This window comes from Metopolophium dirhodum, chromosome 3 (genome assembly GCF_019925205.1).
Source record: "Metopolophium dirhodum isolate CAU chromosome 3, ASM1992520v1, whole genome shotgun sequence".
NCBI lineage: Eukaryota > Metazoa > Arthropoda > Insecta > Hemiptera > Aphididae > Metopolophium > Metopolophium dirhodum.
Genome location: NC_083562.1, coordinates 22,985,072 through 23,004,489, shown reverse-complemented (window position 1 = coordinate 23,004,489; position 19,418 = coordinate 22,985,072). Strand labels below are relative to the sequence as shown.

General features: G+C 31.5%; 1 protein-coding gene across 1 annotated transcript in view; it reads left to right on the top strand.

The window, feature by feature from the left end:
- The first annotated feature begins 10,698 nt into the window (after positions 1-10,698).
- Positions 10,699-19,418, top strand: part of LOC132941352 (endothelin-converting enzyme 2-like) — a 29,206-nt gene continuing 20,486 nt past the window's right edge. Inside the window, exon 1 of the mRNA XM_061009368.1 lies at positions 10,699-11,524. Within this exon, the coding sequence (XP_060865351.1) occupies positions 11,108-11,524 (417 nt within the window). The 5' untranslated portion in view covers positions 10,699-11,107. The remainder of the gene's footprint in view (positions 11,525-19,418) is intronic.

Below are 19,418 nucleotides of genomic sequence, written 5' to 3'. Positions count from 1 at the left end.
ACATTTAATGAATTATATAATGTTTTATAAAATGGTCTGACAATAATAATGTTCTGGCGAGAATAACAATGTTCTATCCACTATTCTAAAATCCAACTGCCACGGCTTGCTATACGAGCCATGCCTATAGCGCTTGCCTGGAATTGCTGTCGCAGCAATTCCTTCCAGACAGTCGCCGTCGTACAATATTATATTATACACTATTATATATCAACTAATATAATCAGAAATATTATGTTGGTTATTATTTTGTTATATAATAATTTTATCAGTATCTACTTGAAATACCATAATCAAATTGCTTTTCAAACATTTATACGTTCGTTGATTTATATAACCTAAACTATAGTCTATTATATAGTATACTTACCTGTTACAACAGTGGTGCCACTAGGGCTAAAATGACGAGGGGGTTCTGTACTGCTGTAGCACCCACCTGATGTTAAATGAAAAGCAACCCAAAGGGTTATTATTAGATATTATAAGAAATTTGTGTTTTTATTATATTCATTAACTTTGCTATTATTTTTAATTGTTATTCGATTCTAATGTTTCTTAAATTCACCTTATATTATTACTGCACGTATGTTTATAACTTGTATTGGGCTTTAGCCCTTTCAAATTAACAATAAACAAATAAATAAATCATGGATCTATTATCTTAATTTGTATACAAAGTTAAATAACTCAAAAATGACTTGTTCGGATTTTGATTATGAATTATGATACGTTATCATCGTTTTCAGAAAAATTATCCGCTAAATATTTGACAATAGAAAAGGGGTGTTATTATTTCAAAAAATAAGCTTTTATCTTCACAGAACACTCCTTAAGTAGTACAACAATTTTATTCTCAAAAGTTTGAAAATAAGGTCTAAAAACAAATTTAAAAATCAGATTTTGAATAATTGCATTGTTGATTAAAAAAGAAGTGAGCATTCTTGGCGGAATCACCTGTATATAACATAATATATTTATAGTTGTTATTATTATAATTAAAACTATAGTTAAGCTTTAGAGAGCCGAACCCCGTACCTATTTAATAAAGTAGTAAATCAATGTATCGATGTTTCAACCTACAAAATGCTCAAACAAAAAACGACTACACTTACTTAAAGAAATACATTAAATAATTAGTTATTATTTACTAGGTATTTCAAAAAAATTAAGTTGATTTTGTATAGTTGGTAAAACTGTGCTTAAAAATGTTAAAACTATAGTTTAGTATACTATTTATATATAAAATAATTTGCCATTAAATATAAATGAACAATTCTTTTTTATATTTTTTTTAAATTCCTATCTTTTTGATAATTTTATCGGTCCGTATAATCATCGAAGAATAACACGTACATTGACGTAAAATTCACTCTGTGGAGTAATACGGATAGCCGAGTAGGTATAAGTATTAAACAAACATTATGATACACAACCATATATGGTAACAATCCTATAATTCCTAAAATAATACGACCAACGGGATTACGTGGATAACAATATAGTGTAATATTAATACACTATATTATTCGGATCAATTGACGTAGGTACGTTAAGTGGGGCCACCCACCTTGACCAATTTAATTAAAAATGATGTAGTGATTTATCAAAATAGTTTTTAGAATTTTCAAATCATTTGCCAGTCTAAAATAAGATTTTGGTGACCAGATTCACGCAGGCCCCTCCACCGCTCACGTCAAGCAAGCTCCCAAAAGTCCACTTATGTCCAGACTAAATGGTTCTTAAAACCAGTGGCGTGTAGAACATTTTTTGTGTGTGAGGTCCACCACCACCACCACCACTACTTTTATAAGTACAAACTGTACAATTTACAATTCCCCTATCATCCCAATGGTTTGTTATTTGTTAACATTTAATTCTCTATTATGACAAGTCAATCTCCTATTATTCTCATGGAATCACATCAGTTCACCCCACCATCCACTCATTTATGTTGAGGCAATGGTCTCAAAAAACTATTTTCACCACGCCACTGCTTAAAACCACGAATAAGTTAAAAAAATGCAATGATTTTGGTTTCACTGTTTTGCTTTAACTGTTTTCCGATTTTTACCGATAAATAATAAATATGTGTACAAAATATCACGTACCTACATATAAATCAACCATTGTAATTACCAAGTATACCAATATTTATGACTAGACAATAATTGCATGATATAAAAAATGTGTTCATAATCAACTCCACCGACAAATAATATAACATTTAACAAAACGTTTGTGGTAAATAGTCCATTGAAAATAAAAGCTCTATGAATATTATGATACACATATATTGTGTCTAGGTATATACAATTATTATACAAGAACACGTCATGTTGTATTGTTGCCATATTGATATCCCTGTGCTATGGGTTAATTACTTTTGTAATTAAATTATGTCAAGGATTTCAAGATTTGTTATTTTTTAAAACAATAGGATTGGTGACTGCTGGACAATATACTCGCGCAGTACCTGCTATTAGGCTAATACTTTAAATCGAACACGGAAAGACAATCGAACTCGGCTTTTGGGTTCACTGAACGTAATGTATTCCAACTTCGGGGTTGACGTATTTATATTATTATCGTGATTAAAAATAATAATTACCACACGACCGGAAATTTACATATTGGGCGTAACAATATTACTGCATTGTACCTAGGCCAACTGCAGCAAATACATAATATAGTAACACTCTGAGTAAAGTATTGTGATTAGTGATATCCTGCAGCAATATCCGTTGCTTTTAAGAAAATGCATACAATTATATACCTATATAATATATAGTACAAAAATTGATAGTTAGTTACCACTCGTAAAACAGAAAACATTTTTATTTCAGACTTATTTTTACTATTTAGTAGAGCTGAAGACTGGAATGCGTTACATCAATGTACCTATCCACCTATCACCGAAAAAATGTTTGGTTTATCCAACTTCAATTTTAGGTACCTACATTATCTGTAAATTATAGTTCCCTATGGAATTGCTATATTTTTTTCCGTGATGCATATACCCATAATATGTTTAGAAGTTATTGTTCTTATCATTAATAGACCAAACGAATACAATAAATATCTAATAATATTATAAAAATACTATAAATAGTAATATAATATATAGGTAGGTAATATATTATAATTTAATTGTTATTACTTATTTCAATGCCAATATGTTTTTGTTTTATATACCAAGGCACCTAGCCATATGACATATGTGTGACCGAAATATTATAACGTCTTTAAAAAATTGACATAAATTGTATTGACATGACGACAATTATACATATTATTAAAGTTATTGGCTTTACGGCATGGTCCTCAGACAACCTCAGTCCTCACAATACAACAATTTTAACTATACAAACTCAAAAATAGATTTTCTAGTGCACGTATTTATCTTTTGCTTTTCTGACTAAGCATTAAGTTTTAAAAATAAAAATAATAATCGTCGTACAAAATATCAAATAAATTGTAATGGCCAGTATCATATTTAAAAATAATGATAGACAATAGTAATAATCAAAAAATAATATGTAGTTGTGTTATATATTATTATGACATTGTATAATATTATAGCTTATAATATTTCAAACTGTCAACTAAAATTATGTGATACAATTTGTAGATATTTTAAGTCTATTATAAATCTAATATAGGGATCATGGCTTTAACTGTACTTTCCAACAAAACTTCTTAGTTTGTGACTTTGTGAATAATTGTGGTATTCCATAATTAAAATGTTGTAATATTATATAATAACGGGCCTGTTAAACAATATAATATTATATTATAATACCACTGTAGAAAATATATACGAAATAGTGCATATTGTAAAACCATAGACCTTATACTCAGTATACTGAGTATAAGGTCTATGTGTAAAACAAACAAAAAATAATGCGATAACAAATTTAAGTTTTTTTTATTTCAATAACAAAGCGTTGATTAAATAACGTTTGTTTTTTATTAATAAATATTTAAAAGTCATTCGCAAATGACTTGTCCATGTAATATTATACTTACACAGTTTGAAAAAAAACTTTTAATCGAAGGGCATTTCAGTTATTTGAGTCTAAAATAAATATCCTTGGGCTATACCTACGCCATTTAATTACACTCTTGGGTGAAACATTTTAAAAACTTTTTTTTTCGAAACGTTTATTGAATAGGTAGAAATTTGCAGTTCATTATTTATTAATTGTGTCGTCCGACAAGAAAACCATCATCCGAAAAATATTACAAAGTGATTATAACATTTTGTAATGCCTTAGTTATATTTTACTGCAGATTTTGAACGCTATAACTAACATAATATAAAAATATGTCATAATAACTCAGTGTTGTGAGGATTGGAAGTGTCGATCATTGGAGAGGCCCCCCCAATAATCAATATTTACCGACTAAGGAGAACTGGCCAAACCAACAATATCCTATTTCCTTATTTGATTTAAAATTTAACAACCAAATGTATCAAAAACATATTAGGTATATTATATAAAAAAAATTTCACGAAATAGGTACGGTCCAAATTTCCAAACGACAATAGGTAATAATAGTGGTTTAACGGAAAGTAACATTAATATTTTATGACCATTTGAATTTAAAATTTTAATGATATTGGATTTTCATTGGTAAATTAACGAATTTTCCACTATCAATTTTTGAATATTTTGTTATAATTCAAAAACTAATAATCGTAGACACTTGACATTTTCACCATTTTTCATACATGGTAAAATTTTTGAAAAATGTTGACTCTTTTTGAGCTATTTAGAGCCATGAGGAATTATTTAAATTTTGTAAATTATTTTTCAGTTAGAAATTCCTAAAAGTTTTTCTATTCATAGCTAAGGTTAAAAACTTTAATAGAAGAATTCACATACGTTTTTCTACCTATAACAAAACAAAAAAAAATTACTGAAACGAAACAGTAATTTTTATGAGCTTTTTAACTTTACGATGTTTGATATTCATGTGGTAAATAATCGAATTCTCATTAATCGACTTTTTATATTTGGTTGTATTTCCAAAACAAATAACCGTAGACTCTTTGAATATTTAACAAAATATTTATATTAGCATTTTACATACATGGTATAATTTTTAAAATTTTTATTTTTTTTAACTATTTATAGCCATGAAACATTTTTTAAAATTTTAAAATTATTTTTCAATTGAAAATTCATAAAAGTTCTCATTTAAAAGCTAACATTTTAATAGAAGGTTCCTAACAAGGTTTACTACCTCATAAAAAAGAAAAAGTTCACAGGAAAGTTACGCTATTTATAGCCATGAGATATTTTCGATTTTTATAAATTTTTTTTTAAATATTAAATTTGGTTATTTATACAATACTTAGTATACTAGGCTGACACAACGTCTCCGATCAGAAACGTTTTTAGTATAAAATGATTAATCATTAAGTTCAATTAATATAACACATCCATTACAAAAAATACTGTAAAGCATCTTTTTTTAATTTGAAAAAATGTATATTCTATAGATATCATGAAATATCTAAGAATTTTCAATTTATCAACCAAACATTTTGTTTATAGTTACAAATTTACATGGATACGATTAAAAAAATTTAGAGCCACTTCATTAAAAGTGACACGTGATCAGGATTCAAGAGTTTTCCTAGTTGGCACTGTATATTATGCTCATTGGTATATTCATATATTTTTTGATTTTTGTCCTTTAGATATGGATTTGTGGGAGGTTTGGTGTGGCGTGGTATTTGCATGCTGTCACGAAACGTGTTCTGAGTGTAAGCAACGGCTAGTGTCACTAAGACACTGGTTCCCGGATGGGTGACCACTCAGGTTTTTAGTGACAAATTCTTGCCACACTATGGTGTACACACACTTGTTCCAATCCAACCGTACACCCTCCCCCCACCACAAACAGCAAATTGTCGTGCTTAAAGATCAATGAACAAAAAAATAGATTCGTGATAAACAAAGTCAGTAATATGCGAATAAAAATAATTAATAACTACTAGGTACCTAAGTACTATTGATATTTGTAAACGCAATCAATGGTTCTGCTTTTGTGTATCGAATCCTAAACCATTAAAGTCTTAATATATGCACAACACTATATAAACATGTCCAAAGATAAAATAATTATAACATCTTATACAGGCTACAGCTATTAGCAATGGTCTAATATAAATTGTACAGAATGCCTGTTACACTAATTTTGAATGTATTGATTTACGAACGTCATTATTTTTATTTGATACGACAATAAATAATGGAAAAGATCAAAAATAAAGTTAATGTTTATTATTGATTAATTTTAATTTAGGGTAAACGCTGTAGTTGAAAATAGATTATTTACGATTTTATGATTTTATAATGGAATAACGCGGTAGATAATATAAATTATATTAATATTTAGCAATTACTGATTAGCGATGATCGGTTTTTGGTTGTATCTTTCGTTATCATCGGTATGACTCCGGGGACCCCTCTTTTGTAAATACTTACTTTTCAATTAGAATAAATTAACCTACTTGCACAGTAAATTGAGTTTCCATAGTCCAAAAATACCTGGAATTTCAAATGACTAGGAATTTATTTAATAATTTCACTAAAATAAAATAAAAATGAAAATCACTACAGTATTACACTACCGCGGATCCCCTAACATCAACACGCGGACAAGTGACAACCAATTGGGAACCAATAACTTGGAGATACCTATACTTACTATAATAGTATAATACAGTGAGGTGTATAAGGATTTTGACTTATGGGGACGTATGACTGTGTTGATACAATAAATAAAATATATCATAATTGAAACATAGTTTTTTAATATACCTACTTGACACCGTAAAAGTAAAGCAATTTATTGTAAGCATTATATTTTTATATCATGTTACAGTCATACCTATATTTATTAATTATACAAATAGTAAATATCTCAGACAGTTCAATAATTTTTTAGATATTTCAATATTATTCTGAATACCAACCTAAACTATTTGTTTGCTATTATATAAATGAATTCATAAAATGTGTTACCTAGTAAAAATGTATACTCAATAAATATTATCGTAATTCAACATTAAAATCCAAAAAAAGACATTTTAATTTAATTTTTTATTCTCATACCTACATGAATTATATTTTCAGATTATATATAGTTATACAAATTGCAAATAATATAAAAATTAAACTTAATGAATTTAAAAAGTTAAATTCTATCTTGGAATAGTATAAATAATTTTAAATTCTAAATACTCCTGCTAGAAATGTTTAGCAGAAAACATTTCACAAAAAAAACTAACATTTTGTATGTATGCTAGTAGATACTCCACAATGCTACATTATATTTAAGAGCTACCTATATAATACATTCATTGCTTTTGCTTAAACAACTTTATAATGTGCAAACAATCGTTTTCAAGATTGATTATATAATTATAATATAAGCCTGGTATAATAATGAATGATAAATAATTAATAGGCATCATATTAAGAGGCCCACCACTAAATGTATTTTTGTTTAATTTAATAGGTACCTAATTTGTTGTGTTATAGCCGTTCAAAAGACGAATCTTTTAAGTATAACAAATCGATAATACTGTTCCCTTAACGAGCTAGTTATACATGCATATATTTAATTCAAAATGTTAGGTGATGTTAAATTGTTAAGCCTATAAGGTCCTAACATATTACGATGAAATTTGTTATTTTAATTATGTTTTTAACCATCATTACCTTATTTGAAAACGTTAGAATTCATAATAATAAATTGATGTTATGAAAGACGGAAAGTACAAAGGCGGTTAAAAGGCATTACAGACAAACGGTTTGTAAGTAGAATATCACCGCGGGTATAGTGGAATATAGCTATAATAAAAGTATAGGTACTTAAGGAAAATATAAGCCTCGTCCTATGTATTTAGTCGGATGGCTCATTCCTCATACTTATGTGGGAAGAGATATACATATACGCCCACTGTTTCGGAGTCTGTAATAGATTACGCAATTCGGTTATTGGGAATGTTTTGACTAGCGTGAATATTAACATTCAAAACAGATTTATCAATTTAATCTGGAAATATAAAGTAAAAAAATCCACTTTTGAAATCATTCCCGATAATAGGTAAGTTTAGTTAGGTACTTACCTATATTTAAGTATTTTTTTTTAAATAATTTTTTGTACATACATGTCAGTATATACATTATGACCTACGAAGACGTTCGACTTGAACAATAAAACACATGACCATCGGATTCCATACGAATATCATTACAGTAGGTATACCAATAAATATAAATTGGCTATTATAATATATATTTTAGTCCGTCATAGAACGCAGCTCAAGCATTTCAATTGGATATTCGGATAGGATTAAACGTGTCGAGCGTAATAAATGGTTATATTTATTTTTCGTCAAAATAATTTTTAGCCTATAGTCTTACAGGCTAGAGAGAATGTTTTACTTTATATACTGGCGCTGGTTCGTATTCGCGGACAAGTCACGTAATACGATATATTATGATATTCCTAAACACCTAGTAATTCAACACATCCAACATTGTAAAAATATATTATGATGTATAAACACCCATGAGTACAGTAGCATCCCTGGGAAGTTGGTATATATCTATAAGTACATAAAATAACAAATATCGTTTTATAATAATAATTTTCAACAATAGATAGATTCATATATATATGTGTTTTTATTATTTTGATTTAATTTTTAATTGTTTATAGTTTATACTTACCTACTTATATGTACCTATGTGTTTAAAATGTAAATATCTACTATTTATATAACTACCATTTCACATTTAATTACGACTAGTAATAAGTAAAAAACGGGAGGAGTAGGTAACTACTCTGGCTGTACAGTAGCTGGTGTCGAGTGTAGGTATATATCATCACTGAGTAAGTCACTGTACTAGTGTACTGTATATGTGTAAAAATTGTGAGAAATCGTGGTCTACAAAAAAAATTCTGTGCGACCACGGTCTGGCAGCCTATATATTACTATAACTAGGTTTATAGGTATGTATATTTTGATACATTTAGATTAAAGACATTTATTTTACTATTATTAATAACTATAATAAAATAGATTAAGTTATTTTTTCCGAAAACATTGCATTTGAAAATGGCATACCTAGTGGTATAAAAAATAACAAGATACGTTAAAAGTTACTAGTTTCTGTACAAATAATATTTTTAAATTAGATACAACAAAATAACTAAAATTTTTACCTATTTTTCGTTTGGTAAATCTAATTTCGTCCAAGTAATTTGAACTTCTATTATACCTAAACAAAAAGTCTTAATATATCCTTAAGATTCTTTTTTATTTCAGTATGAACTACTTATGAGGAACCTTGTATTATTTTTTCAAGGTTTTTGATTAAGCAAAACATTTTTTGTCGACATCTAAAAAAAAAAAAATTAAAAATTAAAAATGTCTAATGTTTCATGTTTGTATATACCTCTAATAAAGAGTCAAATATTTTTTAAATTTATAATAATACATACAAAATAATAGTGTAAACATTTTTTAAAAATTGTTGGTTCCTTAAATTATTCATTTTTAGTTACACAAAAAAAAACAAAATCAAGTTTGTGAAAAAATTCTAGTTTTCCCTCAATTTTTTATTTATTTTTCACGATTATATTAAAAATACTGTGATTTTTTACTTTTGACTCAAAATACCAACTAGATCCAATTTTTCTACCAGAAAACACGCTCAAAGTTGAAAATATAAGCATTTTTTCTATTGGAAATCGTGTTTTTGTGCTCAAAAAAAAAAACAAACACATCACTGTAAAATTAATACATTTGTCGCTCCGCTCAGGATCTTAAATACTGAAAAAAAATCAAGTTTAATAATACAACAAAAACGAAACTGTATCTATATCAAACAACTGGCCTGCAGGCTGCAGGATGTGATTGCCTCAGCGACACCCTTCAATGGCTATTGTAAGCACTTTAGATACTATTTATTTTTTATTAAAGCTAATACACGATTAATACTATCAGATTTATTGTCATTCACTCGAAACTAGGCCCTAATCTAAACTTTGGAGTATATTTTACTATTAGGATTTATGAAGCACTTCGATACTTCGATGAATTCAGAGAGGGTCGAAGGAGGGGTGGAGGTTATGTTTAAGATTTACAAGTGTTTATTAGTTTGATACTTTCGTCCATATTATCGCCTATCACGAAACTATGATATTATAAAAATGTTGTAATCAAAATCTTTGTAAGTTTAAACTACCCTCGAACCCAACAATTCTCATTACTAAATGATATTTTCTCATTCGTATGATGTGTACCAACGATTAGGTTACCTTATACATCGGTATATTATATTATCATATTTACGATTGTTTTATTCCGACTTATCCTATCTATAATATTATATTCGTCAAGTTAATTCAGCTAACCGATTTGGATTCTGCCGGTTAGAATAAAGCTTATAGTCGACCATAACAATTCGTTGCTCCTGCTCAGTATTCGATCGTGGCGACAATAAGCGAATGTTATAATATTATTTACCCACGACCCACAGGCAACAAATAATTGTAAGCGGGGCACGGTATAATATTGTTATTACGGCGAAGCCGTGTCGTATAGGTCGGTCGACGGGCGGGCGTTGGCAACACTGATTTTCCCGCCAAACTGGTAGTGTGTCGCCGCCACCGGTGCCAGTCGCGTTCCTGCATACACCACGGCAGACGACCGGTACCATTATACCATATTACCATCATAATAATAATATTATTGTCGTTTCGTCGTACTCCCAACCGGCGATTGGGTACCTAACTTAATAATATACCGTTTATTATAATATTATTATACAGATTTGTGCCTCAAGCTGTATTATAAATTATAATATTATTCTTGCGGCCGAGGGTCGAGTGCGCGCATCCGTTTTTCGCCCGTGATTTCCGACCGCAACACCGTGACTTGTTCGCGTATTTTCCGCCGTCTACACCACACACATCGACTCCTTCAAAGTCGCTGGTGGTGCGCGTACTTGCCAGCCAGCCAGCCGTTGGTCCTTCAGATGTGCACCGCTGCAGAGTGACAACAACGACAACGACGACAATGGCGCAAGAACGCAAAAACAGTGGTCAGAACTTAGAGATGCAAGATAAACCTGACGGCGGCGGTTGCCTGTCGGCGACCGACGAAGAACGCGAACCCTGCCTGAAGGCGACCACCGACCTGTCGCCGGTGACCGAAAAGAACAACGGCACCGTAGCCGCACCACCGCCGTCCACGGACAACAACAACGGTACCAGCAACGGAAAGTTCCACGCGTTCGCGGCCGCCACCAGCCTGGAGCAGAAGCTCCGGGACAAGACCGGCTTCTCCAGAACGGGACTGGCCGTGGCCGTGGCCGCAGTGCTCCTGTGCGTTGTCCTGTTCATCACGCTGGTCGTGCTCCTCTTCATGTGGCCGTCACCGCCGCGCCACTTCCCCGTCTGCCGGAGGGCTGCCTGTCTCCGAGCTTCAGCCGAGGTGAGTTGTTGAACATCAGTCGTAATATTATAATATATTATTATTATTGTTACACTAGTGACTTTAATACTGTCGTGTCTCGAGTGCAATGATTTATAGACCTAATGTACTAATATCTGTGTGGTACTTCGAAGTTTGGGGTTCAACTTTGTCTCCGTAGTAAAAACTAAAAGCTGAACGAATTATCATCCTTGGTCGGAAGGGATTATCGAAGGTTTGAAAAATTCGCGGGAATAAAACATCTCTTATTTAACGGAATTTTTTTCAGTATCACGTCGTCCTGAGTATAAATGCGCAATTCAGCATCAACCAGTAAGACTTCAGTATAATTTTTATCTTTTAAATCTCTTATTTTATAAAAAAATGTTTTTAAAAACTCCTGACGAACAGTTTTTTTTCCATCGTGTTGTTGGTATGCGATTTTATACTGTAATACAATAACACGATTTTATGAGTCTTATATTATAGAGGTAATTTTTATTTTAGGTTTGCATTTTTGTCAGGTTCATTGTTTAGTTAGGTATATTATTATTTATTCCTGCACCGGTGGATGGTCGCGTTTCATATTATTTACTGTAAAATGCAAATTTTATGTTAATTTTTCGTGCTGCTTAGCGACACGGTCGGCCACGTTCGGTGTTCTTGACCGAGAACGCTTACAGAGGAAACGTTTTTCTCAATCAAACATCACGTTTGAATTATTTAGCGTTTGATGTGTAATAGTGACAATATTATAATGTTTTCTCAGAAATACATAGTTTGGTTCGAACGAGACGATGTTGAATCAAAAGACGATTCGACGATCGTAGAGTGTAGAGTGTTTTTTTTTTATACCGTTTAAATATTTCCTATACGCGATAATACGAAGTTATCTTTGGACGTACACCAGACACCCACGTGTAGGTTCTATACTGGATCATTTGTAGGTACGACCTTTTCGGCGTGCAAAAAGACAATATTGTGCGGTGCATTCCAGGAACACGTATGTATTATATTATCATGTTTGTTATATCGAAACGTTGGAGAACCAGTCCATAAATGGCGTCGACGGTGGCGGTAACAACCCCTCTTGGACCGACACAAAAGACCACCGCCGCCGCAACAGGACCCGTCAGCATGATGCACACGATCGCTGCAGGTATAGAAAAGGGTCGGACGTTGGTTTTTTTTTCCCATCGTTTCTCCCGTCTTCCGTCGGTTTTATGATCGTCGTAAAAACTACCTTCGGTCCGTCGTCTGTAATATTATTACTTTATACGCGTGTATTATTGAATGAGAATTTCACACCGACCGCGACGTTTATACATAGGTATTATTATGTATAAATGTATAATATGCGCAATGTAGTAATTTCGTCGTCCGATCATTTGTATAATATGCTATTATGTGTATCCCGCGTATTTCGTTGACCCAGTCGAAAATTACTGAAACGGTCGTCGAAAATAATTTATACAACAATATAATATTATCTCATGTATGTTCAAAATTTTACCATCCAAAAATTGATTGATGAAAACGGTAAGCGCGTTTCGATTGAACATATCATTAAAAAAAAAAAAATGTTTCCTTCGACTAATCCGAGTATAATAATATATTAATATCAGATAGGTATATTATAAGCTCCAGCGTATAAAACGTTGCACGTACTACGGTTTCCGCTCGATTACGCTCCCGATCGGCCGAATCCTTACATTGGCGATTCGCACACGTGTACTTACATCGTTGTTATTCCGGTAATTCGATATATCGCGCTTTATGTCCGCACACGCGGTCCCCAGAAACGGCTCGCCGCAGGATGTCGTCGTCCTGGAGAATAATATTATATTGTACAGCAGGTGTTTACGGATAACGAAGGATTTCGGTCTGTACAATTCGATACGCGTCACACTGCACCGATAAGTGCGCACATTATTATTACAATATATTATATATATATATTTCTAGTATTCGAAATTTGCCACTCGCGCACATTTTCACGGATCTGTTGTAGCGTGGACAGATTTTTCTTCGTTGGTACTTATGCAGACTACCCGGGCATAATATATATATATATGAAACTCGCTGGTTTTGAATTGTATATTCTCGGAAAATAGCCGTGACGGTATGGTTCGTTTTTACCGGGCAAATCAAATTCTGTCATGTCCGCTAATGCAATAGGTACCTATACTACGTTACGTATAGTCGAGTTTAATTTAAGCAATATTATTCAAAACCTGTTGAATAATTTTAGACCATCTGTCAACCTTTTATAGGTAGGTAGGGATTTTAACTATACGTATCTCTACGAACTACGAATAATAAAATATTGTTTTTTATTTTTATTTAGTTGCACACAAAACATTGTGTATCGTACGCGGACATCGCAGGCACGTTCGTTTATTATTATTACACATAGATACCACTGAAAACACTTAAAAGGGGTTATTTTTGTTTTGTTCCGGTGGTTGACATTCTTTCTGGCAGTACAAGAATTTTGCATATATTTTTTTAAAACTGTAACTCGATAAAATATATTATATTCACTGCACAAGTCGGAAACATCGTGTACGTAAAATATACACTATTTATTATTATATAGATTGTAATTTGTAGGTATTGTATTGCCGCTCATGCACTAAAATACATACCTACATAATATTATACAATATTTTCGGATACGCGTGTGCGTAATTGAGTAGCACGCACATTTTAATGTCATTATTACACTATTACAGACGTTTGATGTATTCCGTTTGTTGTATTTAAATGTTTTGTAGATCGTTCGTATAGTCGACGACAGATGTAATGAACGAATAAAATTTGTCATTGGTATAATCGGCAGACGCTTCGAATCAAAGACTGCACGTGTTAGTTGTCTGTAGAGTGTAGACCGTTTATTATACATTTACATACTTGATGTGTTCGTGTCTTACGGATTGTTGCAATGGTAATATTTTATTTAAACTCATATGCGTATCCGTGCTCCGTTTACAAAGCTTTGAATGCATAGTTGATAACTTGCAATTCCGCGTAGGTTTTATAAACTAATATTTATAATTTCGTAGGTAGCTCGTCTAATTATCGATTATAGCCCCGAAGCGATTTTTGGTGCCTTGCACCGACAGCAGTTGGTTGAATAAATTTCTGCAAGATACCATCATCTTTAATGGAAATAACGTACCTACGCCCACCGGCTAAGGTGTGGACTGTGGACATCGTGCGCACTGTAGACTATAGTATAGGGATTTCGCGTTGTTTGTATACAAAAAAATAAAAACGTATGCAAGTAATAGGTATGTGATAGTACTCCTTTAAATATAGAAAAAATACGATTATTTAAATAAATTACAACACACCTCTAAAGCGATTACACTATGTTTAATAATCTATATTATCATAACAATATTCAGTAATATTATTATGTAGGTATTCATTATTATTACTTATTTATTACATTATTAAATAATATTACTTAGTAATAATTATTGGTAGGATACATGTTTAATTAAATTCAGCATGAAATAAAAAAAGATATTTTTATGAGTTTGTTTTATTTTACATTTGAACGTGGACTACATTGACTGTTTTATTAAAAATATCTCACGCCGTCGCCCGTGGTCAGTCCATATCTTTTCGGTCGGATGTGTAAAATGTTAAAATATTTTTTTTTCTAGAATAACAATCAAAATAATCTGCAATTAAACCGTCAACAATATAACCATATATTAATATATTAATATTAATCTATATCTATTCTGTGATATATAACCAACTGTACAAGTTGTAAAAACTAAAAATCTCGTACAATTATCGTTCATATTATATTATAATATATATATTTACCCGTATGGTGGTAAGTATAATATATTTTAAATCTATTACTTTAGACGAATCAAAATTCGTCACGAGTAATAATATTATCGTTCATTACCATGCAATGAGGAGTACTTACCTATTATGGATAATATATATATATATCACAATTATTTTAACGCTGAGACGACATATTCCAAAGTATAATACTATAATCATCATTCATCACTAAGATATTTCCAAATAGCATAAGCCATAAGTCATGACGTTTCGACAATCACTTTTTTGTCGCCAACACGGTAATCTTGCGATAAATACAAATTCAAAACAAGCCATCTCACATGTCAAACAAAACCCCTATCTAAATACACTTAATAATATAAAAAAATCTAATATGATATATTATGACGTGTGTATTTAATATAATATATTATTGATAATATAATGCATGATCAGACAACGCTATTGTGTGGTATTGTATCACATTTTTGTCGATCAATAAAAAACAAAATCATTTAACGTACATCGGTTTATGAAGTGTGCAGGCTGCGGGAGTGCGGGACAGTAATAATTGTTATTATTTATTAATTTCGATCGATGTCTCGCTAAAAACCCATATACGGTTTCCAATATTATGTCGACGTACAATACAAAAAATTACTATAAAATAATAATATAGCTACAGATTGCTGGTTGTTAAGTGTCCGGGTTTATCTATATTTTTACGACCGGATCAAAAACAATAAATCATAGAGTTTTCCAAATTTTATCGTATTTTCAAAGATTTTACCTACATCATTTCCTCTGCTCTTGTTTCCCGCTTAATATAATATACGTTATCGAGATTCAAGATGGTTGGTTTCCACTAAAAAAAAACACCTATTTGGACAATTATTGCTCCCTTCGTAATTTTATACTGAAATTTAGTTGGTGATCGAGATACTAAGATATTTGAAGAATATCTCTGAAGAGTGTAGTCAGTGCAGAATCTACCCCTAAAGAATAAAGATAATAGTATAATCAAAACAATTTTCTAAAAATAAATAGTCGTATAAGTTGTAATTTATACTCTTTTAAAATTCATATATTTCATACTATTTAAAAATGCGCCTCATCTGCTGGTACACCGTGTTTGTTAGTAACACTAAGCTATATCTTAATTTACATTTGTTTAATGTATTATGATACTGCTGTTGCAAAAAAAATTTCCAATAAAATGTATCACCGAAAAAAAAGTGTCTGAAGATCAATATTGTCCGTAAAATGTCATAAGATGATGACTGCGGTCTGGGGCCAATTATCCGTTTACCAAGTTATCGTACTCTGTACACAGCGAGACTTTTATGTATGATATTATATTATAACACCATTAAAATTTATAATATACATTTTATATACCCTTGTAATAGTTACACGGTGTGTGAACTTCCATGGGCTCTGCCGGTCGTGTTCGGTTACCACGGTTATTGTTCTGCGTGCATCACGATGAATAGGTATATCGTCAACGACGTACGGAGAAATATATTTCATATTATTATCTCGTTTCGTTAACCGGAACCCAAAACTGGCTAAACACACACTCGACCGTATATATAGTAGGTACAGCTATATGTGCGCGTCTGTGCTGACTGCTTTTATAACACCATTGTTTTTTTTTCATCTTGTAACCAAGCGTGAGAAGGCACTAAGGCAGGAGAGAGAAAAAAACTCACAATCATCTGGTTGCGTGTTTAATCTACTTGCTGCGTGAATAAGGGTTTTCTCGTGAAAAAAAGTACTATCAACTTTTAAAAGTGTCGACGACGCTTATACAGTGTGATGTTGTATACGGAGGCCGATTCGTCATACCCGAGCAGCGAGTCATTGTTAATTTCGGTACAACTATTCGTCGTGTCGTCAACACGATTTTAATTCATTATTTCCGATATCGTACGATAGGTTAGTCCTAACTACAAGCTGTCTATCACAATATTATAATTAAAACCACCAAAAAAAAATTCGAAGGAACGAGTCGACTTTAAATTCTACGTCATTACCAGGTGTAATTTTTAATAAAACACAAACCTCTCAATACTGGTTTTCAAGCAAAAATGCTGCTTTGAAAAGCGCCTAAATATACTGAAAATTTGATCCGTTATTGAATGAAATGTCAATTGTTCTGACTTGAAATTAGCGTAGTGTTTTTTTTTTTCGTTTTTGTTTTATTGTTTTTTTCTCCGTCCGTATATCGTAATGGTGTTTCCGCCTGCTGCTAGTTTTGCATTTCTTGCTCCATCATTCCATCTTGGGGCTGTGCTATATATATATTCAGCTCGTCACGCGATCGACTGCAATCCTGTATATTATCATATTGTAATATGCTTTACATGTTCACGTGTAACAAAATTTGTCCTTGGACGGTCTCTTATTCCTTTTTATACCCTGATCGATCCTTGTCTCTGTATTTTGTTAGAGCGTATGCTGTATATTTACTATAATATATTATATGCTTCTTGAGAAAATTAATTTGACACGGAGGTACATTGAGTACAGGCCGTGTAACACAGAATTTTTCCCGAAAACCTGGTCAGGACTCTATAGTAAGGACATAATTAAAAATATTCTGTGTAGAGGAAATAATCAAACTAAAAATTATTACCGACGGAAGCAAAATAAAACGGTTGGTCGGTTACGGTGTACGCTTCTTGTATACAAAAAAAAAATACAACGGGTTTCGTGATGAATCACGATATAGTAATTATAATAATACCAAATATATAAGTATGTGCTACTCGTGCGGTATACACATTAAAAATCATTAAAAACACGTTTCTGTCAATAATACGTAGATTAGGAAGAAAAAACTGTTCTAAGTGAAAAACAGTGGGTTGTAGGGATGACTATTATGTCATATATGCCTAGAAAATATATTGAGTACCTATACCTTATCCCGCCCATGGCCAAGTCTTCAGATCAAAATTACTATAGAATTGTAATCGCGCTACAATTAACAACAATTAGGTAATGGCGATAATAAATAAATAAAATCATTACTTTATTAAATTGTAATATTATATAAGATATGGGTATGGTATATCTATGAATCTGTAATAAAGGTTCGGCATCTACAATTAAAATATTCCAACGAAATAAAATGGCAAAAACCACTTATTGGATAATCGGTCTTGTTTTTGCTTAATTCGATATCGCGTGTAAAACCAGCTACCTATATAAATTAATCTACTTTATAGATAGGTACCTAAATAATAATTATCGGTCTGGTAAATTTTTTTGCACATATTGACGTTTACCTACAGTATACGCAGTCTTTTCGTAGTTTAAAATACGAAATAGGTACCATCGTCCATCGTTACCAAGGTCGAAAGATTCAAGAGTATAATATAATATGATATTACACAGGTCTGCCAGGCCAAAATTAATTTTGGAATCGGCCCAGCCAATTTTGATTTGTTATCTGCCCGGTACTGGTTTTTTTCCACCCAATAATGAAGTAAATAGTAATCCATAATATTATAACTTTATTTGTACCTACCTAGTATTTTAATATGCATTTTTTTATTAAAAATTCAGACAAATTTACATTACATCGTATTATTAAATAGATGGTAAGAAGAATTAAAGTGTAAATGATTTGAATAGAAATAATACAAAATTAACTTAGGCCTAGGTTTAAATATGGTCCGTGTTAGGTCTGGCTTTTGCAGTTTTGCCTGTAGTAGGCATTATACAGACATAATATATATTATACAATATGCATCATATGTATAAGGTACAGTATTTTTGACGAATATTATACGATAATTAAGTTTACGTAACATCGTAACCAAATTTTTATTGTTTAGCTACATCGAAATAATATTGTACAATAGAGATGAGTATATTATAGTATATATCATGTATTTTTAGACGATCGATGAAAACGAGAATAACACGTGGCTACAGTTTTCTCTAGTGGCGTCTCCCCTGCAAGCACCGTCTCCCCTGGTCACCGCAAGCGGTATAATATTAAACAGCACGTGGCCATCTTAACCGAAACTCCATACCTCGAAATTACTGTGTTCTCGAAATCCGTTCATTATACGCGTGTTGCAGCAGTAGGAGT